Source organism: Myodes glareolus, chromosome 6 (assembly GCF_982192425.1).
Source record: "Myodes glareolus chromosome 6, mMyoGla1.1, whole genome shotgun sequence".
NCBI lineage: Eukaryota > Metazoa > Chordata > Mammalia > Rodentia > Cricetidae > Myodes > Myodes glareolus.
The window spans coordinates 15,894,340-15,919,491 of NC_142031.1; the positions used below are offsets into that span (position 1 = coordinate 15,894,340).

At 48.8% G+C, this 25,152-nt stretch overlaps 2 protein-coding genes, 2 long non-coding RNA genes and 1 pseudogene across 9 annotated transcripts in view; 1 reads left to right on the forward strand and 4 right to left on the reverse strand.

Annotated features, from left to right (window-relative positions):
- Tmco4 (transmembrane and coiled-coil domains 4) overlaps positions 1-2,284 on the reverse strand; it is a 77,218-nt gene extending 74,934 nt beyond the window's left edge. Inside the window, exon 1 of one of the 6 annotated variants that reach the window (XM_048443380.3) lies at positions 1,342-2,273. The gene's annotated coding sequence lies outside the window, so the exon portion shown is untranslated. Of the gene's footprint in view, positions 1-381; positions 771-856; positions 1,007-1,178; positions 1,201-1,341 lie in introns of those variants that run through there. The other 5 variants (XM_048443376.3, XM_048443379.3, XM_048443377.3 and 2 more) reach the window with 5 other exon arrangements.
- On the forward strand, positions 325-3,584 carry LOC146894103 (uncharacterized). The gene is made up of 2 exons (XR_015002183.2): positions 325-440; positions 1,201-3,584. It is a non-coding gene; the product is annotated as an uncharacterized LOC146894103 (long non-coding RNA).
- Positions 3,585-6,209: 2,625 nt separating this feature from the next.
- Positions 6,210-7,473, reverse strand: Rnf186 (ring finger protein 186). Its single transcript, XM_048443129.3, has one exon. The coding sequence runs from the start codon at positions 7,424-7,426 to the stop codon at positions 6,584-6,586; it is 843 nt and encodes a 280-aa protein (XP_048299086.3). The 5' UTR covers positions 7,427-7,473; the 3' UTR covers positions 6,210-6,583.
- A 6,094-nt stretch (positions 7,474-13,567) lies between these two features.
- Positions 13,568-15,086, reverse strand: LOC125406270 (peptidyl-prolyl cis-trans isomerase FKBP3 pseudogene; annotated as a pseudogene).
- Positions 15,087-20,063: 4,977 nt separating this feature from the next.
- Positions 20,064-24,431, reverse strand: LOC146894104 (uncharacterized). Its single transcript, XR_015738041.1, has 2 exons — positions 22,632-24,431; positions 20,064-20,339 (listed from the first exon to the last, which is right to left on the reverse strand). It is a non-coding gene; the product is annotated as an uncharacterized LOC146894104 (long non-coding RNA).
- Between the last annotated feature and the right edge of the window lie 721 nt (positions 24,432-25,152).

The window sequence follows — 25,152 nt, forward strand, 5'->3', positions numbered from 1 at the left end:
ACCCAAAGCAAGTATTTTTTAGACAGCGTCTCTACATAGCCCTGGCTCTTCTGGAACTCACTATGTAGACTAGGCCAGGCTCAAATTCACAGAGACCAGTCTGCCTCTGTCTCCAAAGTGCTTGGATTAAAGGTGTGGGCCGCCACACTTGGATATTTTTTAGGATTTACTTTTGAATTGGCGAAGACCCTCTGTCCTGCGCCTTTGCACTCATGAAGCATTCCAACAGTACTTTGGCACCAGGAGGATTTATGGTCCCTTTGTGTTATAAGGAAACGTAGGTCCAAGGAGACACCAACGGTGACATAGAGAGGAAGTGGCAGTACCGCGCTTTGCCAGTGAGGGCATCTGCTAGGTCCAGGAGACTCTTGGCTCACTCACCTATCCCTCAGAACTTTGGGAAGTGGGAAACTGAGGCTGGAAGAAGCATCTTCAATGAGGTAAAGATGTCCAGAAGGTTTGGTACTGTTCTAACTATGAGGGACGGGCCCTGGGTCCCTGCTTCCTGCACATACTGGGTAGTTGGGAAGGTTTCAGTGGTCTTGTCTGCCCAGCGTCCCCGCTGATTCAGCCTCTGGAGTGGACTCCCGAGGAACGACTGTTCGCTGCTGTGTCTTCAGTGCCTCAGCAATCAATGTACACACCGACAAGTAGTAGGTGCTCAATAGATACATAGTAGGCGAATGGAGGCCTGGGGAGTCTCATGGGTATGGTGCTCCCTCCTACTTCAAGGCAGCAGTGGCCGCTGAAGCAAACCTACAGGTTTAGCCAAGCTCTGCTTCTACTCTGGGTCACCCCTGCGACAGACAAGGACATCATCGAGGCCAACTTTGAATCTAACACTGAGTCAGCTCACCTTGTTATCCCCTTGGCTCTGATTGCCTGGTCCTAGCCAAAGTCACCCCATTGTCCCCAGCCTCAGTTTTCTCAGCGGGAAAAATCTGCGCCCACGTCAGTAGCAGGAAATGTCCCTCGTTCCGTAAATACCCGCCGGGCGAGAAGCCACGCCCCGGTCACAGTAGGAAGGGGCCGGACCTTTCCGGAACTCTGGGGCTTCCTAGACTTCGGGGAACTGAGTCTAGAGACTCGGAAGGCGGGAGCGGGTTTCTGGGTCCCCCCCCCCAGTAAGAAAGGGGCGTCCAGTGACTCTGGGTGACCTTGGGCAAACACTTCCTAACCTTCCAGCCGCTTATCTTTCAGGAGCGCGGTTTGGTGCCCTGGTGTGCAGGCCGGCGTGCTCCGCCGACATCAGTGTTCCCTCCTGCAGCTCAGCTCGAATACTAAGAGCACTTCCGGGTCCGAAAGCGGTCTGGGGGCTCTCGAGGCTCCCGGCTGGCTTACCTGGAGGTGGCAGCGACCGACGGGACGGAGACCTGGATCCTGGCGGCCCAGCTGCTTCCGCCTCGGCTCTCCCCGCCCGTCCTCACCCAAGCCCAGCCGCCCCACTCCGGCCTCGGCCGGTCCCGCCTGCGCAGCCACAGGGCCCAGACCTTCCGGGCTGGGCCGGGCGCACAGCCACCTATGCCACCAAAGCCACCATCCGGGTGCTGGCCTCCGGGAGGGACCTGCGGATCTGCGTCCCAGGGAGTGAGAACTCTGCAGAAAGTGCTCGCCAGGGGCTCGGCTGATAGGAGAGGGTTACGTGCAGACACTCGGAGGGGAAATTTCCAAATTGTGCCTCCACACACTGAAAGCGCCTATCTCAGAAGCAACCTCCCTCCGGCATACACTACTCTGTGAAGTTTGCAACATTCACGGCTCCTGATTCTTCTCATTTTCTCCAATGCTGCCAGCCTTTGCAGCCGAGGCTCTTACATCCCACAGGCCTTCGTTTTGGGGTTCCATCCCTGTGAGACTTCCCTCACCACCCACTCAGCTTTAGCCATTTAACAAATATTTGCTGAGCACCTACTATGTGCCTATTCCAAGGCCATGGGTTGGCTCAGCAGGCATTTAGGCCCGTAATACTTTAACCGTAGTACTTAAAGCTGTGAAGTTGATTGTTTTCCTGTTTGCCAATTTACAATCTGTGTATCCCACACTAGAACTTAAAAGGCCCAGAAAAGGAGGTCTCCGATGCCTCATTCGCAGCTCGGTCCCCAGCTTCAGGGACAGTGCCACAGCTCTTGTTGCCCTGGCAACCTGTGGATTTTCATCACCTATAGTCTACAGGCGAGGAAGTAGGCGGCCATCCTGGTCAGGGCTCGAATATGAGTCACCATAACCTAAGCAATGACTTATAAGGCCAGTCGCTCTTTCTCTCGGAGAAGGTTGGCTGGGGCTGGAAGTGGAAAAGTACCACGAGGTCAGACGCGCTGCATTCCAGCCCGGAGCTTGTGACTCAGGACCCTACAGGAATGCTATGGGCCTCTGTCACCTGACCTCCCTATCGGCCAATCAGGACCAAGAACAGCTAGAGGGTTATTGTAGGTCGAAAGGATCAGTTCTGGAGGGTTGAGGGTTCTAGCTGAGATTCTGGGCATCACTAAGGGCGGGCAATAGCCACACGGAGGTGGCATTTGCCCTCTTCCCCCCTCCAGCGCCCGTCCAAACCGGAATTTAGAAAGATCCTATTGTTGGCTGTGAGGAATGCAGGACAGCAGTGGCCAGAGGGTTCCAGGCTGAAGTAAAAGGCCTCAGCCTGAGCAACAGTGAGAAGTATAGGGAAAAGAGGAACTGCTGTTTCTAGTTCAGCAGAAGCTGATTTAGTAAAGTCTTACTATAAATAAGTAAATAAATTAATTCTAAAAGTTATAAGAAGGATCATTTGCTAATGGAGGAGGGAATAACAATAGATAAGTGAGATCAATATGGAAAATAATTTTAGAAAATAAGTTGCACTCAATAAAAAGTGGTTCCCTAGTAGGTTTTGAGACAGTAAGGACATTAATGAGAAAACCGATCAATGGAGCCTCTGCTTTAGTCAATAGCCACATAGCAATATTGATTTTTTTAAAATCTTGACTAATGTATCAGTGTTAAGATTGGCAATCAGGGCAAAGGGCACATGAGTTTTTGCTAAGAACTCTGTGCTGTCTCTGCAGCTTTCCTGCCGATCAAAAACCCTTCCAACACACACTTGCTAAATAGCACAGAGATTGAGCCCATAGTGTAGCAGCCATTCTGAGCTAAGTCCTGTCTTGCCTTTGTTTAAGCAGAGTATCAGGGCCTCATGGTGGAGCTGAAATCACAGTTACTTGTTGAGGGGACTTCCCGAGGCTGAGGCAGGGGGATCACAGGCCCCAGGCCTTTCTGGGCTTTGAGTGAGTTAAAGGTCTCAAAAATAAAAAACTGAGACAGAAGATTGGAGCTACATCTCAGTGACAGAGAGATGACTGGGCAGGTTCCATCCCCCTCCTCTTCCCCCAAATCCATAAAAAAAGGGTGAGTCACTCCTGCTAGGTGACACTTCCAAGTCTGAGGGCATTGAACCACCTCCTCCACAGAGAACTGAGGAGTGGTCTTCTCCATGTGTGTGAGCCGAGGCCGGTTAACACCACATTCATGTACTTGTTAAAAATGTGCTGTGTATCACCAGGATATGAGTTGCTGACATTAAAAAAAATGTATTGGACTGGGGACAATGCCTAGGAGTCTCTTTTCTTTATTGGAGGTCTCAGAGGAGTGCCGTATCACTGAAGTATAACCCCAGCCTCATTCTAGGTCCAAGGAGGGGTCAGGTGTTCTGCTCTGTCATTCTTTGCTCCTTTCTTCTAAGACAAGGTCTCTCAGTGAGCCTAGCACCACCCTCCCATTCCCAAGGGGACAAGCCAAGGCCCAGAAACATCTCGTAACTTCCTCCAATGTGGGCCAGAGTCTGACACTGAGCCCAGGGCCTCTCAGATGGTTCCTTCTGGATGGTTCCTTCCGACCACACTCCCCCGCAACACTGCCTCATTCCTCTGTCCCCTCCAGGACAGAGCTGGCTTTGCCTGCACTCTTGCCCCAGGCTTTGAAGTTCCAGAAGACGTTTGGGACCAAGTCAGCTTCCAAGGGCCAGAAGACAGTAGTGCTATACCACTTTTGCCTAGACACCCCAAGGATGCCTTGGTTGGGGGCCAGGAATAACAACAGGAACTTGTGTGTCTACATCACAAGCCAAGGCTCAGGACGGTGGTCATTTGATCATGACGATGCACCTCAAGCCGGGGACTCCAGTGCTCCCATCAGCCGGGTTCCCTTCAGGGAAGGCTGGACGGGGAGGGGACAGGCCAATCCCGTTTTTATCATTCTTCCTTCTATAACCTGCTGATCTTCCACGTCCTGGAATCTCTGGGTCCTGTCGTTTGTCTCGTATTCTCGTATTCTCGATGGCGTTTCTCCCAAGCCCATAGGTGGCAATCAGTTTCCACGTCATTCTATGTACAAAGGAGGCTCAAGTTGAGACAAAACGCTGGGCCACTTCCCCACAGCTGTCTGGCATAGCCTGGCTGTGCAGCCCTAAGCAGGGAAAGCCATCTTCCTGATCTCAGTGTCTTCCTCTGCACGAGGGAGCACAATGGTTGGCACTTCACAAGGCTGTTAGAGACCCGTCACTCGGCTCTAAGGGGAACGCCTGACTCTCTTGTAAGTACCGGCTAAACACGCTCCCACCAAATGATAACAAAGGGGATTTCCTTGATCAACTGAAGAGTTGTCCCCGGGAAGTAAAATGGGCTTGGAGGATTAGGTGAGGAGACTGGCAGCCATCCCAAACTGCACACACCTAAGGCCAATGGGGCAGATGCTTGAAGGCCCTCCCCATCTGCCCACCCTCTCGGAAAGGGAGTTCTGTAGGCCTGTGCTGGCTGACCGTGGGAGCCTGAGTCCGTGCACAACCCCGGCTCTCTCTGTCTGCACTGGGAACTGCCTGGCTTTATCAGAAAAGTAGGGAGCCACGGAGCTTCTCAAGGCAGCGTACTGCACATGGACTTTTGTTTTCTCGGCCATTTATTTATTCCACGGTGTTGGGGATGGAGGGAAACCTGGGCCTCACACATTCCGGGCAAACACTTTACCCCTGAGCTCCACCCTCAGTCTGCCACACAGTGAGACAGAAGGAGGCCCTATTGTGATCTCCTTGCAGACATTCACAAGAGTATGACTGCTCCATCGACCTGCGGCTTGAGCCATGTCCTGAGTAGTTAGGACATCCTGGGTTTTTTTTTTTTTTAAGACTAATTGAGTCAGACTTACTCAGTCTGGGGAATGGGAAGGAAGCTGAGAGCCAAAGACCTTGCTCAACAGCATGTGACCACTGGCCAGGGCTGAGCACCCAGGGCCCAGCAGCAGAGTCCTCTGATCACTCTTGACGAAGGTTCTGTCACCATGAACTGTGCCCTCTCTGTCTGTGATTCTCCCGTTTCAGGAAATGGGGTGCATGGGAAAGGACTGTGCAAGAGGCCTGGTGAGTCCCTCCAGACTTTCATGTCTGGCACTGCCAATCCCGGATTTTCCAAGACGTATTTCCAGCTCCCATGCTGGACTCCTTGTCCTCCCGTCTCCTCCCTGGCTGAATCTTAGCCTGGAACCCACCAGAGCTGACTTCTGAGGGCAGATGCTTCCCTGTGTGACGAAGCCCAAACAGTCTTGAAGAGATGAGCCAGGGACCTATCTAGTGACTGTCTAGTGACTGTCACACTGAGACCGAGGGTGGGGGTGGGGCGGGGGTGCCACCGCTGAGGACCGTTGCCTTTACGAGATGTCTTATCTTTATGGCAAAGGAACAAATAGGACCGTAGACGTGATAAGAAGGGTGGCACCACCTGGAAACCTTCCGTTCTGTCATGTGGGCCTGGGAGTCTGATGGCAAGCTGGGTTCTCATTCATTCTCTCTCTCCCCCGCCCTTATAACCCCGAGATTCTCTCACGCCTGGTGATCTCAGTGAGGAGTCTGGGGGCAATTCCTGAGCTCACCCTCTCCGCACCTCCACAACTCTATCTGCTCAACCTGAGATAGCCCCCCTCCCCAGCTTTATAAGTACAGCTCCATGTGGCTTCTTCCCTCCCCGCACCCCCGGGGTGGACCCTGTGGGGAACTCCTGATGAGACCTTTACCATGAAGGGTTTAGGATGACCGTGGTAAGTGACTCTGGAGATAGTCCAGCAATGCTCCCATGAACATGGGCATCCCAGGATGGATAAGGTCCAACAGCTAGAAATGGCCACAGACTTCCCAGCACACAAAACATAAAAACCCCCCGACAGGAAAATGAAGCCAGCTACGAGGATTACAAAAGAGCGCTGGTTCTATTTGTTTTGTAGTAAGGTCAACATCCCAATATGTGCACATAGTGATATATACAAAACCCAGGAGCTCAGGAAGAGGGGTAGGGACCCCACCACCCTTGAAAGTCACTCATTAAGGGAATGTGTCTCCTCCCTTTTCCCCTAAAAGTTTGGCTATGCTACACAAGAGCAGCCAGGTGCAAGCCCATCGTCCCAGCCCTGAGTCCTCGATCCAACACAGTCAGTTTGGCTTCGACGTACAAGTCCAGTTCGCCTGTGATTTCGAAGGGAGGCTCCTAGTCCTCCCCCCCCATGGGTGATGAGATCTGGGGAAGAGGAGCCATGGCAGTGCTGGGCCTGTAGTGATCCAGGTCTCTCAGGCGATAGAAGTGATCTGGGCTTGCTTTTGCTCTCTGCAGAGCAGAGTTCTGGAGCAAGGCCAGCTGCTGCCCCGGCTGCAGGGGTAACAGCAGAGTAGGGCGGACATCAGCAGCGCCAGGGCGATGATAACGGCCAGCACCCACCGGATGACGCCCGGGTAGATGAAAGGCAGGATTAGGACAATGAGAAGAGCCAACAAGAAGAGGTGTACAGCTAGGCGCCGGGCAGCTACACGGTTGACACTCACTACGTCCTGATCATCTTCTCCTGTCCAGTTGGCTGGCCGCGCTGCTGGAGTGGCAGAACCAACTAGTCCCTGGGGACACAGGCGTACTTCCGGGCATGACCGGGCCAGCCGCCGTACCATCGCCTCCTGGTCTCGCAGGCTGCAGATTAGGCCTCCCGGGACAGCAGTGACCTTTCGGCACAGTGGACAGGGGATGGACCAGGTGTCTTCTTCCACAAATAACAGAAGCTTCAGGCACACAGCGCAGAAGGCGTGCTGACAGCTGAGCAGCTTGGGGGACCGGGCACAGTTGTAGGGTTCTCGGCACACCAAGCATTCCAGGTCATCCTCCGTAGAGATACTGAGATGCCCAGTGGGCCCCAAGGCGATGATGGTGGTTGTGGTGGTGGCACCCGCTGGGATAGGCGAAGGGGCCTTGGTGCAGGACATTCTGGGTACCAAGTTGCTGTGATGAGGCTGTTCCGCATATGGGCATCCACAAGGAGTGACCACGGGTGCTGCCGGGACTTGCATGGGTTCTGGCCCTGTGGAGACGCTTCTAGCCTCCTCTCTGCTCTGTCCGGGTCCCTGCTGACCGCAGCTGTCTGGCATCTTTCTCGTCTGGTTGCCCAGCTCGTTTCTCAGCTTATGTGGTCCCCTTCAGTTATTATTATTTCTTTACTCGAAACCCAGGGTTAATCAGTAACTTGGAGACCTGGAGACTTTGAATTACCTGATAGAAGGGCCAAAGGGGGTGGAGTCTCGTGAATCAGGACTTTCCTGTTGGGGCACTGCCTGATGAGTGTCTGTCTACATGACAACCAGCTAAGACAGAGGTGATGACAGAGGTTCCTCTCAAGCTCTGGGGTGCATCGGTGACCCCCATCAAGTTTCCTGGTATGGGTAGCCGAGAGGACTCCCCACACCATTTTTTTTAAAAAATTACATTTATTCTCCATCTGCGTCATGGTATACAGTGGAAGCCGAAGGACTTGTGAGAGTCTTCTCGCCTTCCGCCAGGTGGGTCCTAGGGGTAAAACTCAGGTCACCAGGGTTGATGGCAAGGGCCGGAGCCACCTTACCAGCCTTTAAAAGTCCAGAATGTTGGGCTCCAGTGCTCAGAGAGGATGGGGTCTCAAGAGCCACGAAGTTCACAAACATCCATGTGATCCTGGTGAGGGTGACCGGGGAGCGTCACTTGGAGAAAGGTTTCTGACCAGACCTTCAGGGTTTCAGAATCAATCGGAACCGTGTTTTGTGCTTTGAGCGCATGGGCGAATGGGTGACCCAGTGAACACAGAGAGAGGTGATGGGGAAGGATGAGCAAACGAGGGCCGGAAAACGAGTCTTTCCAAGCGTCCCTTGGCCCATTCAGCGCCTTGTCATCCCGACAGCTGGATTAGCAGATGCTGGTCCCCAGGCATCTCATCAGCGTACCGCACAAACAGGTACCTTAGGAAAAGGCACCATTGGCTGCGTCCTCTGGGGCCATGAGCACAAGCTGCCATTTATTTGGGCCTTCTCAGAGCAAACACTCAGAGAAGAAGAGGCCTGGTCAAACACTCAGAGAAGAAGAGGCCTGGTTCCTCATCTGTGGTCTCCTAGAATCCCAGTTCTATAAGGAAGGTCTAGGCACAGGAGCAGGGTGTTGGCCTGCTGGCTGCCTGCCAAGGGGCCTTTCACAGAGACAGGACCCAGTCGTGTCCAAGGTCTGGTTCCCAGTCTCACGGGACTCAGCCATGTCAATAGGTGCAGATTCGATTGACCTCCGGGCAGCTGGCCTGAACTGGCAGGACTCACGTAGGGTGACAGATAAGATGCACCATGGCAGTTATGAAATTCTGTTCCCCTTACCATGCCTGGGATGGTAGAGCTCAGATGAATGTCCCTGCCTCCCCCCCCCCAAAAAAACCCTCAACAACAAATACAGAAACTGCTGCCAATGGCTTCTGGTGTCTAGCTCTTTGAATTAAGCCCTTCCCTCCACCCCAAGGGTGGTGCTGTAGGCTCAACCTGTGGGAAGCCACCCGCAGGCAGAGGCTACTGATTCTTGGGTTGTCTCCCCACCCCCCCCATGGCTCTCTCACTCTGAATTCCAACCCCAATTTCCATGGTTTTCTGCCTTAGGTTGGGTAAGCCGTGATTTCTTTCTACCAGTGTCTACAAAGTCCACTCAAAGGGGCCTTGGCTCTAGCTGGGTATCTGTGCCCATATGTTCCCCACTTTCTGACTGACAGAGTCCTGTCTTCACTATGGGTGATCGCTGCTCCCCCACAGCCTTTCTGTATGACCCCATGGGAGAGAGGAATCCACACCCTGGGCTTCAGAGTGGAGACCGGCTGATACCTTGAGATTTAAGGAGGACCAGTTAGCATATTCTGCCAGCTGGTTGCACTAATTGGTTCTGGCCTAAGCGAAGCCAACAAGATTGGGTTCTGGGTCTCCTATTGGAACTGTTGATGGTGTCCTTCTCCTGGGTTTCCCAGCTTAAGTGGGAACCCTGGGGGAGGGACAGAGCCACCATGTGCAAAGAACTTGCCCAGGAATAAGGTCAAGGCACAAAACATCCTTTTAGCACCTGGATCCAGCCATGCCTGAAGCCAGAGAAAGTCCTTTGTAGATTTTTCAACTACATTAATTTACAAAACACACCTTTCTTTTTCTGAGCTCTGGGGCTCAAACCCAAGACCTTGGTCACCCAACTTCCCAGTTCATAATAAGTCAATTCAAACTGGATTTCTATTTCCTGCAAGTGAGAGCTATCTGGATGGTAGCCCAGTAGCCGAGGAAAAGCAACTTTGGCTTTCTGAGTGGGTGAGAGAGAACCCACAGACAGCGTGCACACAGTCCCAGGTGACAATGTGTCACTCTGCTGAGATGCTGGCGTTCCCTGCTCTAGTCTCATGCAGTGTTCCTTTCTGTTCGCTGGGCCCAGAAAGGGTTGGGGAGGGGAGAGGAGAAACCTGTTCAGCCACATTCATTTATTTTATAATAGATACATTGTAAAATTAAAAATTAAAAAATAATATCAGACACACAGCAGAGGGACGTGGGATGGCCAGTGTCTTCTCTTTCTCCTTCCCATCTACAGGAAGTCAGGTTATCAGAGGGACATTAAGAGAGGGGCTAGGGATGTAGCTCGGTTGATGGAGTGTTCGCCTACTGTGCACGAAGCCCTGGGTTCCATCCCCAGAGCAGCGTAAACAAGGCCCAGTGGCGCACACCTATAATCTCAGCACTTGAGAGGCAGAGGCTAGAAGATCAAGGGCTCAGGGCCATCCTCGGCTACAAAGTGAGTTCATGACCAGCTGGGGTACATAAGACACTGTGTCAGAATACAAGGGGCGACAGCTTAGTGGGGAAAAGGATTTGCCATGCAAGCCTGGTGACCTGAGTCTGATCCTCAGAACCCACGTAAAACGCCAATTCACTGGTGTGCGAGCACCTGTCAGCCCAGCACCCTATCATGAGATGGGCGCAGAAACAGGAGAATCATCCAGAAGCCTGAGGGCCAGCTAGACGCAAGTTCAAAGCTTCAGCAGCAGAAGCAACAAGGGACTTGAGGATACCTGAGCTGATCAGCGTGGGCTTCTGGAAGAGAAGTGATTCTGGCAGGGTTTGGGCACAGTCTGCAGTCATTCATCCCAGAGGAAGCCCAGATGGTTCCGGAAGACTGAGCTTGCCCCGTGTGTTTGGCTTCCACACTCTACCTTGTGGCTGGTATGTGTGCCGTGATGTTGAGATCCTTCCAGCTCTCCAAGTCAAACTTCTGTTTGTTTGTTTTTATTGCTGTAGAGATACAGACATTAATTTTTAGCAAAGCTTGTGGGCTTTTGTTTGTTTTTCGGCTTGGAGCTGCAGACTCTGCATTTTGAGGCTTCCGACAGGCTCGGGTGATGGTAGACTTCTTCTGCCTTGAAGACAGTGGAGACCAAGTGACAGCAGTTAAAGGGGGCTGCCCTGGAAGTCACACTGCTGGTGCCACCTGATCAAGATATTTCCACCTGAGCTGTAGGCCCCCTGGGAAAGGATTTGAGGTAGCAATGACTGAGTTAGGCCTTCCAGCCCGTGCCTGTTCCCCTTGGGATCAACTCACCTTGGGGATGCAGAGACCTGGGTCCTAGTCACCAGCTACACACACACACACACACACACACACACACACACACACACACACACTCACACTTTTCTTATATTCTGGGATTGGCTACCTGCAGTGTTCTCTCACATTTTTGTCCCAGAATTCTCTGCTCTGTGCTTATTTAGACCCTAGCAACAGTAACAAAACAAAACAAAAACCAAAAAAATCCCTAAACACTAAACAAACAAGCTTAATTCTGTAATCCTGACTTTACCACTAATGTATTTACTTGTGGCATCCACCCCACCCCCATTTGGGCAGTGCTGAGAATCGAACTCAGGGATTAGCTCCATCATTGAGCTACCTTCTCAATCTCAGAAACCTTATATTTTTTAGATTTATTTCTTTTACTTTCTGTGTATGAGTGCTTTGCCAGCTTGTATGTCTATGCATGCAGAGGCCAGAAGAAGACATGCGACCCCCTGGAACTGGAGTTACAGACGCTTGTGTGCTGCCTTGTGGGTGTTGGAATCAAACCTGGGTCGTCCCCAAGATCAGCTAGGGCTCTTAATTACTAAGCCACCTCTCCAGTCCCCCAGAAACCCATTATTATACAACATTCTCCTCCTTCTCTCCTCCTCACGGCCCTTGTTTTCTCTTTCCTTTCCCTCCCCCTCCCCTCTCCTTTCCCTTTCTCCCTCTTTCTTCCCCTTGTTCCCTCTTCCCACCCTCTCTCCCCTTCTCAGTCTAACCAAGGCTGGCCTCACACCGGGTCTTCCTGCCCTTCTGTGCTGGAGACACAGGCAGCCCCAGGAGGCCCCGTTTACAAAAGCCCACACAGTGTCTGACTCTGGGAATACCCGTGGATCAAGCTTGTCCATTAGAAGGCTCCATGCTGAGTGTGCTTTCCGAAGGTTCTGATGGAGCTGTATTTCAGGGGCCACCCTGGTTGCTTCTTTCGACGGTTTTGAAACTGACTCCTTTATCTTGAGACTAGGCCAAGAGGTGGCAGGGAGAGTGGGCACCACCTGGCATCTTAGGCAGAGGTGGCAGGGAGAGTGGGCACCACCTGGCATCCTCAAGACTAAACCCCCGGGTCGGGAATCTACCTCCTTCTACTCACACTGTCCTGGATATGGAAGACTGGAGTTGGCGTGTGCCAATCCCAGTGAGAACATTTCTCTACCTGTTCCTACACGCATTCCAGGGAGCAGAGATGGGGATTTGGCTCACTGGACCACGGGGAATTAACTCTCCCAAGCACAATTTGTGATCCGTTAAATCACTCTCCAGGGTGTTCAGCCTGAGCTCAGGAGGCTCCCTGACCACCCCCTCTTTTCTCTACAAATGTCAGGTCTCACCTTCGTGGAAACTCCCCAGAAGAAAGAACACCAGAGTAGAAAATAATGAGGGTGTTGAGCACAGGGCTTTGAGCGGAAGGTGTAAAGGATGTTTTTCTGAGTAGATTGAAGGTCAAACAGACTCTGTGTTCAAACTTGAGCTGTGCATCCTTGGGTAACCAGCTTAAGCTCTCTGATTTTTACTTTAATCATAACGGAGATGAAAATGGTGGGTTTTGTTCCAAATCTTTAGGTTCAAAGAGTTGAAAAATTCAACTCAAGCTGTGCTAACTCACACAGACTGGGGAGACTTTCAGGCTTAAGTCATAGAATTACAGGAGGGTGTGGTGTATTTTGACCACGTGGCTCTTGGGAGCTAGCATGAGGTAAGCACAGTCCGGCGTGTAGCCATCCGTAACACACCTAAGAAGTAAATATCGTTTCTACTTTGCACGTGAGAGAACTGGGTCACAGAGAGATTAAGTTGGATTCTGCAGCTCACAAATGGAATGGCACTTGGGACACAGTCCAGAGAGTCCTGACGACTGAGCCAGCGCTCCGAGGGCTGCACCACTGCCTCCCCGCTGAGGTTCTTCCAGGTAGCTGTGCACAGCGCTCCTTCCTGTGCTCAGTTTCCTCTGTAAGGAGTTCTTTTGTGCATATGTGGACATGTTCGTGTGAGGACACATATCCATGTGTGTGCATGCCTACGAGGGCAAAGGAGAACCTCAGGTGCCAGTCTTCAGCCCACATTTTATGCAGGGATTGTGCTGATTAATTTCTGTCAACCTGACACAAAATAGTGTCCCTTGGGAAAAGGAATGGCCTCCACTAGGTTGGCCCGTGGGCATGCCTGTAAGGCATTTTCCTGTTTGTTCGCCAATGTAGACAGCCCAGTCCATTGTGGGTGGTGGCACCCCTAGGCAGGTGGGTACGGTTATGTAAGAAAAGTAGCTGAGCAAGCCAAAGGGAGCCAGTCAGTAAACAGCATCCCACCCCAGGGCCTGCCTCAGTTCCTGCCTTGGGCTCCTGCCCTGGCTTAATTAACACTCCGTAACTATTGTTAGAGGAGTGGGACCTCTATGCTGAAATAAACCCTCTCCTCCCCAAGTTGCTTTTGGTCAGTGTTTTATTCCACCAACAGAAAGCATACCAGGACATAGGTAGACTGTATTTACATCATTTCTGCTCCTGTCCCTCCCCCCTCCCCCGACAACTCCTGTGTCCCCCCTACTCCTTCTCTAATTACTAGCGTTTTACACAGAAACACATAAACCCTAGCAAGCCTATTTAGTCTTGCTCTTGTTTACATGTGTTTAGGGCTGACTACTGGGGACTGGATAACTGACCGGGGACTTCTCCCTGGAGAACACTGATCCTCCCACCCTCCACAGCCATCCATCGCTATAGGTTTTCCAGAGATGGGGCCCTACGATATGTCCCCCGGTCCTCTTTGGTTTGTTGACTAGTGAGTTCATAGCACAGGTGTCATGCAGGTGACCATACTGACGAAATTTCGTGGGGGCCGCGTCCCTGTCATGTCAAGAAGACACCGTCTTGCAGCAGGTATCTTGACCCTGTGGCTTGTACAATCTTTCTGTTACCTCTTCCATTGTGTTCGCTAATCCTTATGTGTAGGAGATGCGTTATTATTTGGGGTTGGTACCCGCGGACTCTTATCCTCTGCCTTTTGGCTGGATGTGGATCTCTGTTGTAGCCTCCACTTGCGGCAAAACAAAATGAGAGGTGCGAGCTGCACTTATCTGTGGCTATAAGGATACGTACTTAGGACATAGTCGGAAATTATATTGGCTTAGGGAAATGGCCATAGGATATTCTCCTTTAGGGTCTACGACCCTTTCAGCCACAGTTCTTGGCTAGGTTTACTCTATCAGCCATGAGTTGGGTTTGTTTGTTGGTTTTGATTCTGCCTCTCTGATGGATGGGTTTGGGGCTCACCAAATACATCAAGCTAAGAAACTTCTTTTTTTTTCTTCAAGACAATCACAACATTTTTATTGAGCCTTTTAGTTTACGATATGATATAAAAGTAAAAGCAGTTCTCTTTAATACTTTACACAGCTGTAGTGCAATTTCCGAGACTTAAAGAGACTTCCAGGGGACTACACTTCTCAGAAACTGAGATCGAGAAAACGAGCTTTTATCCTTGATGTCTGCTGATCGGAAGCCCTGGTTTCAGTCAGTATCTACTAATCCCACTTCAAATATTAATTTGGCATTTCATGGAATTTTGGCATCAGGTTGTCCTTTCTTTCCATAGGCTCATTCTGGTCCCCTCTTTTTGGGGAAGTTGGCTTCATCTCCCTTTCACAGAACCGATTTTGTATATCTCGGTGGACCCGCATCCGGACCCTCTTCAGACTTGGTTTCTTTGGGTTTACCGTCATTAAGCTCCACACTTTCCACTTGCTCAGACTCTCAGAGCTTCAGTACCCTTGAAACGCTAACTTTCAAAAAGATGGTTACAGACTAAAACCAGATGGTCCTAATTAGCCATCTGAGTTACATTTTTAATGCTTCCCAGTAGTTTATACCCTGCAAGAAATGAATCTGAACTGTGATCCCGCAGAAACTTGATAATGTCCCTGGGCAGCTCCTCACTGCACAGCCACTCCACGGTCCATGCACACTGGGGATCAGCGGCTGCTACCGCCTTCTTTCTCTACTGCCGCCACCGCTGCACCAAACCAGATGGCCTCAGTCCAGCGAAAGAAACTTACTTTCTACTGGTTAGCTCTCACGGTGCTGGAAGGTGCTGTTCAGGCTGCTGGGGGAGAAAAAGCATGAACAGTTTCACTCCGCTGTGGATTCTGTGCGTTACAATACCCATCTGCTAAGACGTGGTCACTGGTGCCATAAGTGCCCTGATTAATAATAAGGTGGCAAGTTGCAGCTGCTTTCTGATTGGACTTGAGACTTGCTGGGTTGGGAGTGGGAGGTGGGATTCACGCCTGATGTCCTAAACCTGCTAAAAGCCTGAAGATGTCATAGGATAAAGCGGGAAAGCTACTACTTGTGGTGAGACATTGCTTGTGTTCTAACAAAGCTCGCCTGAGGATCAGAGTGTGGAGCGAGCCACTAGTTAGCCATAGAGGCTGGCAGTGGTGGCACACACCTTTCATCCCAGCAGGGGCAGAGGCAGATGGACCTCTGTGAGTTTAAGGCCACCCTGGGCTACACGAGATTGTTCCAGTCTAAAAGAGAAACAGAGCCAGCTGCTTCAAGCTCCTGCTGCCTTGACTACCCCGACATGATGGACCGTGCCCTGGGGTTACCAGCCAGAGTGAGCCCTTTCTCCCTTAAGTTGCACTTGTCAGAGTTGTGTGTGTGTGTGTGTGTGTGTGTGTGTGTTGTTGTTGTTGTTGTTGTTGTTGTTGGTTTTTGGTTTTTTTTCTTTATCACAGCCCCAGGAAAAATAAACTAAGACAGAAACTCACCTATGCAACCTCATTGAGTTAATGACCCTCATAAAGGCTCCATCGCTAAACACAGTCATGTGAGGGACTAATCTTCAACATGTAGGTTTGAGGGGATCCAAGAGTCCATAGGGGGTGTTCTAGTTTGTGTGTTCTCACTGTGACTGAAAGCAACCTAGGGGAAGAGAAGGTTTCTTTCAGCTTACACTGCCAGGAAAGATGCTATTGCAGAGGGAAATCGGGTCAGGAACTCAAGGCAGGAATGCTCGGGGAAGGCTGCTTACTAGCAAGCTCACTCTCTGCCTTCCGCTCAGCTGGCTTTCTTAGACAGCCCAGGCCCACCTGCCTAGGGAGGGTGCCGCCCACAGTGGGCGGTACCTTCACATATCAGTCATCAGCCTTGGCAGTTCTCCATAGGCATGCCCACAGGCTAATACGATTTAGGCAAGCCTCCAAATGAGATTCCCTCTTCCTAGGCAACTCCAGGTTGGCTCAAGTTGACAATAAACTAACCAGAGCAAATACAAGTTACAAAGTCGCCAGTAAGCTGGGCTCTGAGGGCACAGTGGTGAACCTGACTGACAGTCCCCGCTCTGGGAACTTGGAAACAAATAAGCCAACAGCAAACAGAAAAGTGTTAAAGAGAAGGACAATGGTAGCAAGCTTTCTTTTGTGACATCAACCAGCTTCCAAATCATGACATGGAGACTTATAGTTAGAAATGCTGTGCCTTAGCTTACGCTTGTCCCACAAGCTCTTAGAACTCAGTTTAACCAGCTTCTATCTTTTTCCCTTGCAGCTTTCTTTCTTTCTTTCTTTCTTTCTTTCTTTCTTTCTTTCCTTCCTTCCTTCCTTCCTTCCTTCCTTCCTTCCTTCCTTCCTTCCTTCCTTCCTTTCTTTCTTTCTTTCTTTCTTTCTTTCTTTGTCTGTCTCTGTCTCTCTCTCTTTTTCTCTTTTTCCGAGACAGGTTTCTTGCTCTTGTAGACCAGGCTGGCCTCGGACTCCAGAGATCCTCCTGCCTCTGCCTCCCGAGTGGTGGGATTAAAGGCATGCGCCACCGTCGCCTGGTGCTTTTTATCTTTCCTTCATTCTGTATGTCCTACTTTTCCTGCTTCTTCTGTGTCTGGCTGGCTGACCCTGGGCATCTCCCTCTCTTTATCTCTCCTCTTTTCTTTCATTCTCTTTTGAGCCTAGATTCCTCCTCCTACTTATTCTTTCTGCATGCTAGCACTGCCTTTCCCTCCACTGTCTGGCTATTGGCCATTCATCTTTTGGTTAGACCAATCAGGTACTTTAGATAGGCAAAGCAACACATCTTTACACCGTTAAACAGATGCAGCATAAACAAATGTAAAACACCTTTACATAGTTAAAGTAATAAAATAAAAAATCACAACAGACAATATGGAGAATCACAACAGGGTGACACAGTCCTAAGTCACCAGGGGAATATTTATATTGAGGGTCAAAATGTAATGTGTAAGCTGAGGTCTGAATGAATGTTCAATCATAAAGAGCTATTGCTTTCAGCCATGAAAGAAACCACATGTCTTGGGTCTGTTCTTGACCTTGTCTTTCCTTTCTCTATGCCCTTGAAAATCACACTTAATTGCTTCAACTCTTAGTTTTCTTGTCTATAAAAAGAAAACTCCTTTATCTCCTTTCTCTCTCTGAACAGCTTAGTCCTCGGTTGGGAAGGTAAAACCACCAGAGAAAGGCAGGTGGCCATGCCTGTGGAGAGTGGACTGGTGTGGAGGTTAAAACTGACTCTATTTATTTACTTGTATGCACATTGATGCTTTTGCCTGCATACATGTCTATGTGAGGGTGTCTGATTCCTGGAACTGGAGTTACAGACAGTTGTGAGCTGCCATGTGGATGCTGGGAATTGAACCCCGGGTCCTCTGGAAAAGCAGCCAGTGCTTTTAATCACTGAGCCATCTCTCCAGTCCCCTAAAACTGATTGACTTGACAGGTTCTAGAATCACCTAGGAGACAACCTCTGGTATTGCCTATTAGGGAGTTTCAAGATAAGGAAGAGCTGGGAAGACCCACTTAAACCGTGGGCGGCATCATCCCATAGGCTGGGATCCTGGACTGAATAACAAGGAGACAGTGAGACTGAGGTTGTGATATGACCAGACATCTTATGCTCCTGCCAGGATGACTTAACCCTCACACTGTGAGCCTCAATCAGCCCTTCCTTCCTTAAACTACATTTATTGAGTATTTTGTCCAAGTAGTGAGAAAATTAGTTAATATATGTAGGAAGCTGTTGACCCGGAGTGGGGCTGGGAGTGGGGTGTCACAATGGGACCACAGTGGGGTGACAGGATGGGCATCTGAATAAGGCAGGACCTGGTAAATGTTATGTGAGTCCAAGCAGGCTCAGGAGGTTATCTACATGGAGGTAACCTAGGGTGGGGTCTCAGTCCAAGTGGTGAAGATAAGATACTCCAGCATGGGGTGTTAGAGCCTGCGAGGGACAAGTGAACGTGCAGAGTTGGGGCTGGGGCAGACATGGGAGGTTTATAGTGGATTTGAATTGACCCAATATGTAAATGTATCAGAAACTATGAGATTGGGGCTGGAGACAAGGCTCTTGCAAAGGAGCAAAGTTTGGTGCCCAGAGTCCACACAGGACAGCTTACAACTAGCTGGGTGAGTCACAACCACTTGTAACTCCAGGGGATCCGATGCCCTTTTCTGGTCTCCATGGTACCAACACATGTACATGTGGTATGTGGGCATACTGCAACCCCTGTCATACTTATATAATTAGATATAAAATCAATCTTTTAAAAATGGAGATAAAAAACAATTACCGTGGGATAACACTCTGGTACACTGTAAAGATTTGCTACTTGTATTGGTTTAAGAAAACACTATTGGCCAGTAGTCAGGAAGGTGGGGCAACCAGACTAGGAGAATTCTGGGAAGAGGAAAGGCAGAGCCACAGTCACCACCCAGACACAAAGGAAGCAATGAATGAGATGCTTCATTGAGAAAAGGTACCAAGCCACGTGGCTAAACATAGACAAGAATTAGGGGTTAAGTTGAAAGAGCTAGTTAATAATAATTCTGAGCTAAGAGGCCAAACAGTTTATAATTAATATAATCCTCTGTGTGTTTCTTAGCAACTGAATGGCTGCGGGATAGGGCGAACTTCCGTCTACAGACAGAGACAATATCAGGACAAGAAACTCTAAGCTTCCACTGTCTGTGAAAGGAATAAGAAAACAAGTAAAGCTGACTTTTCCAGACTTTGGAAATGAACAATTGCAGCAATTTGGGAAGTGTTTTCCAGGAAAACCAACTGGACTTGACAGGACTGGCCGACTATACCATGCTTTCGTTTGTGTAACTCCTGTTACACATCTCCAGCTCCGAGGTAGCCAGGGAAGTCAACAGTAGGTGGGGCTGAAGTGACTCCAAGGCCTGGCACAGGCCTGACCTGCAAAGGAGCCTTAGTTTTTCTGTGCTGGAGGCTCTCCCAGGGCAGATGGACTGCATTATAAAGGTTCTAACGGGAGCAGTGGGCATTTTTTTGTTTTGTTTTGCTTTGCTTTGCTACACAAGATTTCTCCCTGTAGCCTTCTCTGGCTGTCCTGGACCTTGCTCTGTAGACCAGGCTGGCCTCAAACTCACAGAGATCTTCTTGCCTCTGCCTCCTGAGTGCTGGGATTAAAGACGTGTGTCACCACTGCCTGGCTCACTGGGCATTTTTTAAGTTGACCAAAAATAATGGATGCGGTTGATACAAACAAGAGACTAACCATGGTCGCATACAAGGGAAGGGTAAAAAATGGAGGAGTCATAGGGGATATGATAATTCTCAGTTAATCAGTGTGTGTGTGTGTGCGTGCACCTGTGCGCGCACACACATGCACACATGAATAGGCACATGCATGCCATGGCATGTATGTGGAGATCTGAGAACAGCTCCCAGGAATCGGTTCTCTCCTGCCATCACATGAATCACAAGGACTGAACTCAGGTCATCACCATGACACTATGACCTCATGACACTATGATGATGTCATGACATGACATGGCAAGCAACTTTGCTCACTGAGTTCTCTCACTAGTCCCTGGTCCCAGGAATTTAGAAAACAGCATGGTTGTGCATGTGCTCAGTCAAAACGTGGCACAAACCGGAAGCTGTTATCTCTGTCTAGTTGTGAAGCCCTGCACAAGCAGGAAGTGAGGTTTAAGACAGAGCTGTCAGATAGGGTGCTCCTGCTATCTGACTGAAGGCTGGAAATGCACATATGGGGTCCCTTGGTAAAGATCAGGGACTTACAATTTCCTGCTTTTAGGGAAATTTCAATCTGTTTATTAACTATCTAATAAGTGTACCAAAATTCAAAACTCACACACAATCAAGAATATGAACTTTCTATATCATTAGTTTATAAAATCTGAGAAATAAACCACGCAACACAACAACAAACAGTTCTAACAAAAGGCAGCCACTACCCCTCGGGAAGAGAAAGAAATCTGCTCCCCAATGTTGCCACAATGTGTTATTTAAAGTGTCTGGTTTTCAATAGCGATTTAAGATACATACAAAGAAATAAAATATGACAGATATGCCCCGCGCTCGGCCTCGCCCGCAAGAACGACGCGGGACATTTAGGATTCTTCTGCAGTCAAGCTTTATGCGTCTTGAGAGGGAGAGCATAAGCTTACATGGCGGAGACCCAGAATGAGGGGAACCCAGCCCTTATAAAGGAAACAGTCCTCGCTTCTGACGTGTCATTCTTGGATTGGTCCGCTGCCCATTATCCCAGGTGATGCCTCGGAAGTAGGCAGGGATGCAGCGGTAGAGAGTTACCAAGCACTTGCGCTGGGATTAAAGGCGTGTGCTACATCATCTTGAACTCACAGAGATCTGCTTGTCTCTGCTTCCCAGGCATAGGGGCCAAAGGCGTGTACTACCACGCCTTGAGGTCATAGAGGTCAATCTGCCTCTGCCGCCCAGGCATCAGGACTAAAGGCGTGTACCGCCATACCTTGGGGTCACAGAGGTCAATCTCTACCTTTGTTTCTTGAAGCAATGGAGAATGTGGTCCGGCCCTCCACACAGATACATTAGGTGGGTTGAGAAAGCAATCAATAGACCAAGGAAGCAATGGGTATTGGGTTTAATAGACATAGACTTTAAATGAACTATTTAAAGTATATTCAAGGGTTGGAGAGATGGCTCAGTGGTTAAGAGTGAGTTAAGAGTCCTCTTGCATAGAACCGAAGTTTGGGTTCCAGCATCCACATCGGCACTCACAGCCTCCTGTAACTCCAGTTCCAGGGCAATCTGACATTTGTGGAATCCATAGGTACCTGCACTCATGTGCACATACCCACATACATATACATGATTAAAAATAACCTTAAAAATATTCCAAGAGCTAAAAGAAAACATGTCTAATGACCTAAGTGGAAGTATGAGAACGTCTCATGAAACAGGAAACTTTAAAAAAGAACCCAACAGAGATCTCGGTTGAAAATTATAACTATAATAAAAAGTTCACGAGCAGTTCAAAAGCATATTTAGAATGTGGGAGGAAGAATCAGGGAACCTCATGATGAACTGAGAATATTCATTTGGAGGAACAAAATGATAAAGGAAGGGAAAATGACCAGAGTTTCATCTAGTTTTGAAGTACTATCAAATGCACTAATGGGTGCAGAATGGGTATCTCAAGAAAAAGGGGAGAAAGAAGGGGCAGACACAGAAGTACCTGAAGGAACAGTGGCCATAAACTCCTCCAGTTTGATGAATAGGTGTGATGGATGGATCCTGTGGAGGAAAATGTCCTCATAGGCTCATGTATTTGAACACTCGGTCCCCAGCTGGTATCACTGTTTGGGGAGGAGTTGTGGAGAGGGCTCTGAAATTGTACAGCCTCGCCCTGCTTCCAGCTTCCCCTCTTTGTGTCATGCCTGAGACGGGAGAAGCGAGCTCTTACCTTCCAGCTCCTACTACGTCTACCATTCGCTGCCATGCCCCCACCATGGTAGACTCTTATCCCTCTAGAACTGTAAGCAGAAATAAACTCTTTCTTTATAAGCTGTCATTCTATGTGTATGTGTGTCCTGCCTGCATGTATGTCTGTGCAGCACATGTGCCTGCTTCCATGTGGGTGCTGAGACTTGAACCTGAGTCCTTAGCAAGAACAACAAGAGCTCTGAAACATGGAGCCAACGATTTATCACAGTGATGGAAAGACATGTCCAAGAAGCTGAATGAAGTCCAGCTGGGTGGAAATCAGAGCTCGACCTTTACACACGGCCATCAAAGTTCCAAAGCCAAAGACTAAGCGAAAATCTCAGAAGCAGCAAGGAGGGATCCTCCATGAGGCAGCGTCTGCTTTCCAAAGTCATGGAGGCCAGAAGGTACCACGCGTTAAAGGCACATTCAACTGGGACACAAAGACTTTCCAATCAAGAATTCTCTTCCCAGTAACACTATCCTTCGAAACATCCAGAGAATTCATCAGTGGTGTACCTGCTGCACAGGGGATCGTCCACACTGAAATGAAAACACACTACTGTTGTGAGATAATCTTTTCATATGCTGTGAAGATGTGTCTCTGCCAAGGCACAATCTGATTGGTTTAATAAAGAGCAGAATGGCCAATAGTTAGGCAGGAGAGGATAGCCGGGACTTCTGGGAAGAGATAGAAACTCTGGGAAGAAGAGAGGCGGGATTCACCAGTGAGACACAGAGCAAGTTGGACATATGGTATGTAACATGAAGAGGTCGGGCCTGCTTGTTTGTGGGTTTTTCTGTCCTCCCACCCGGTCCCCACAATTATTTAGTCCCAGAGAAAATCACCCACACAGGACGCCGTAAGTTATAATGCTGATTGGCTCATTAGGACAGGCTTCCCACCGGCTAACTCTCATATCTTGATTAACCCATTTTTCTGATCTATTTTAGCCATGTAGCTCAGTACCTTTTTCAGTTGGGCAGCTCACATCCTGCCGCTTCGGTGATCTGGGCAGGAGTGGGAGGAATCAACTTTCTCCTCCCCAGAATTCTCCTGCTCTCCTTGCATCATTTCCACTTCCTGCCTGGCCAATCAGCGTTTATTTAAAACATGATTGACAGAATACAGACAATTCTCCCCCACCACTTCCCCCTCTTTTTTTTAAAAAAAAAAAAAAGGAAAATATCCATAGTCCATATTTTGGGAATGTGGGCGTACTATTCCAAGCTACTTCCTGCTGGTTGGGGGCGCTGATACTCTTATGGGGACCTAAAGAAAATTTAGGGTTATAATCAAGTCCTGTGAGTCTTGATCATCTCAGGTAGCAGTCTTGAACCTGTTCTGGATGAAGAACTCAGTATCTGGGCCATCTGTTGCTACCGGAGATTACTCAGGTGGTCTCCCTTGGTCAAAGATGATTTTTCTTAACTCTGAATAAATCCAGAGCCTCTTGTTTTCTGTGGAAACAAAAGCAAAATCTCTTCTCCAAAGTAACATACCTTTTGACTTCAATTTTGAAGCCAAGGTATTTTCAAAATACCTTTCTTGGATTGATTCTGCAGCATTTATAAGCAAATATCTTTTAGCAGCTGTTGCTCCTTCCTCAGCATTCAAACAATTCAAAGAGAGCATAATAGCATACAGTATCAAGATTCTCTGTGTATTTTCCATCTTTACGTGGCTTTATTTTAATCTCTATTTCTTTTATTTTTACTTTTAACTTTTGGCTTTTTGAGACAGGTTCTCTGTATATCTTTGTCCTGGAATTCCTTCTGTAGACCAGGCTATCCTTGAACTCCCAGAGATCCGTCTGTCTCTGCCTCCCAGGCTACTTTCTTTCTTTCTTTTTTATTTTGAGAACATTAACCTTTAGCCTGTATATATTTTTAACACACTGTAAGCCATTTAGAGGTTTTATTACTCTTTGAATCTCTCTTTACTGTATATCTCTCTTTTTCTGACCAATGGGTCTTTAATTTGCTAAGGAATATGGTGAAGACAACACTCAAAAGCTTTTAAGGCATTTCAAGGTCCTTGCCAGGAAGCAAGCTGCAACATTGTATCCATCGGGACAGCCTGCTTGAAAGAGCCAGAGTTTTCCCTGGCAGGACGGCCCAGAAAGTCAGCATTTTAAAATAGCACAGCTTTTTTCCTGCTACAGCTGAAAACTGAAATGCTTTACTCTAGTCTTTCCCAAGCTTTCTCAGGCTTTCTGTGGATGCATTTATCCACGTTGGGCACCATTCTGTAACATGAAGAGGTCGGGCCTGCTTGTTTGTGGTTTTTTCTGTCCTCCCACCAGGTCCCCACAATTATTTAGTCCCAGAGAAAATCACCCACACAAAACGCTGTAAGTTATAATGCTGATTGGCTCATTAGGTCAGGCTTCCCACTGGCTAACTCTCATATCTTGATTAACCCATTTTTCTGATCTATTTTAGCCATGTAGCTCAGTACCTTTTTCAGTTGGGCAGCTCACATCCTGCTGCTTCGGTGATCTGGGCAGGAGTGGGAGGAATCAACTTTCTCCTCCCCAGAATTCTCCTGCTCTCCTTGCATCATTTCCACTTCCTGCCTGGCCAATCAGCGTTTATTTAAAACATGATTGACAGAATACAGACAATTCTCCCCCACCAATGGTGTAGGAAGATAAGGCCTACCAGACCAGAAGGAGCCAGCCTGGACTCTGCCTGGAGCTGTCAAAGAGCCTATCTGTGCCTAGCCAATAAGAAGTACCAAGTAGTGTTTCCTGAGTGCCAGCAACAGGCACTGTCAGAGGTGCGCATCGTGCCTAGCCAATGAGAGACAAGCATCTGTCAGAGGTGCGCATTGTGCCTAGCCAATGAGAGACAAGCATGAGATGTTAACTAACACCTGTCACCCAGCCTTGGTGCTGGGAAGGTATATAAGTGTCCCCCCCCAGTCTGCTGTAAACCTTCTACCTGACTCCCTTTTCACCCCCTCCCCTGAGGAAGACATTAGGACCCAACAATAGTATGGTGCTGAGGGGAGGTCACAAGCCACGTGGTTGAACATACGTTAATATAAACAGGTTAAGTTTTAGTTGGGAAACAAACCTAAGGCCAAGCTTTCATAGTAAAAAGTCTCCATATCATTATTCTGACTACACAATATGCATAATTTAAACCCCCATTAAAAAAGGAGCAATAAATGCTGTGTTTTCTCTTAATGTTGTTTGGTTTGGTTTGAGACAAAGTCTTATTGTAGCCTAAGCTGGCTCCAAACTTTCTATGTAACCAAAGATAACCTTGAACTCGATCCTCCTTCATCTGCTTCTCTCTTGTGTTGAGGTTACGGTTGTGTGCCACCACACCCAATTGTATGCAATTCTGGAAATTAAACCCAGGCTTCACGTATGCCAGGCAAGCACTTTAGCAACGTCAACTATGACCCTTTAGGACTTCAAAGGTGGTTCTACAAGTAACATAAAAGACAGTACAGATGTATTTTATAATACTTTTGGCCC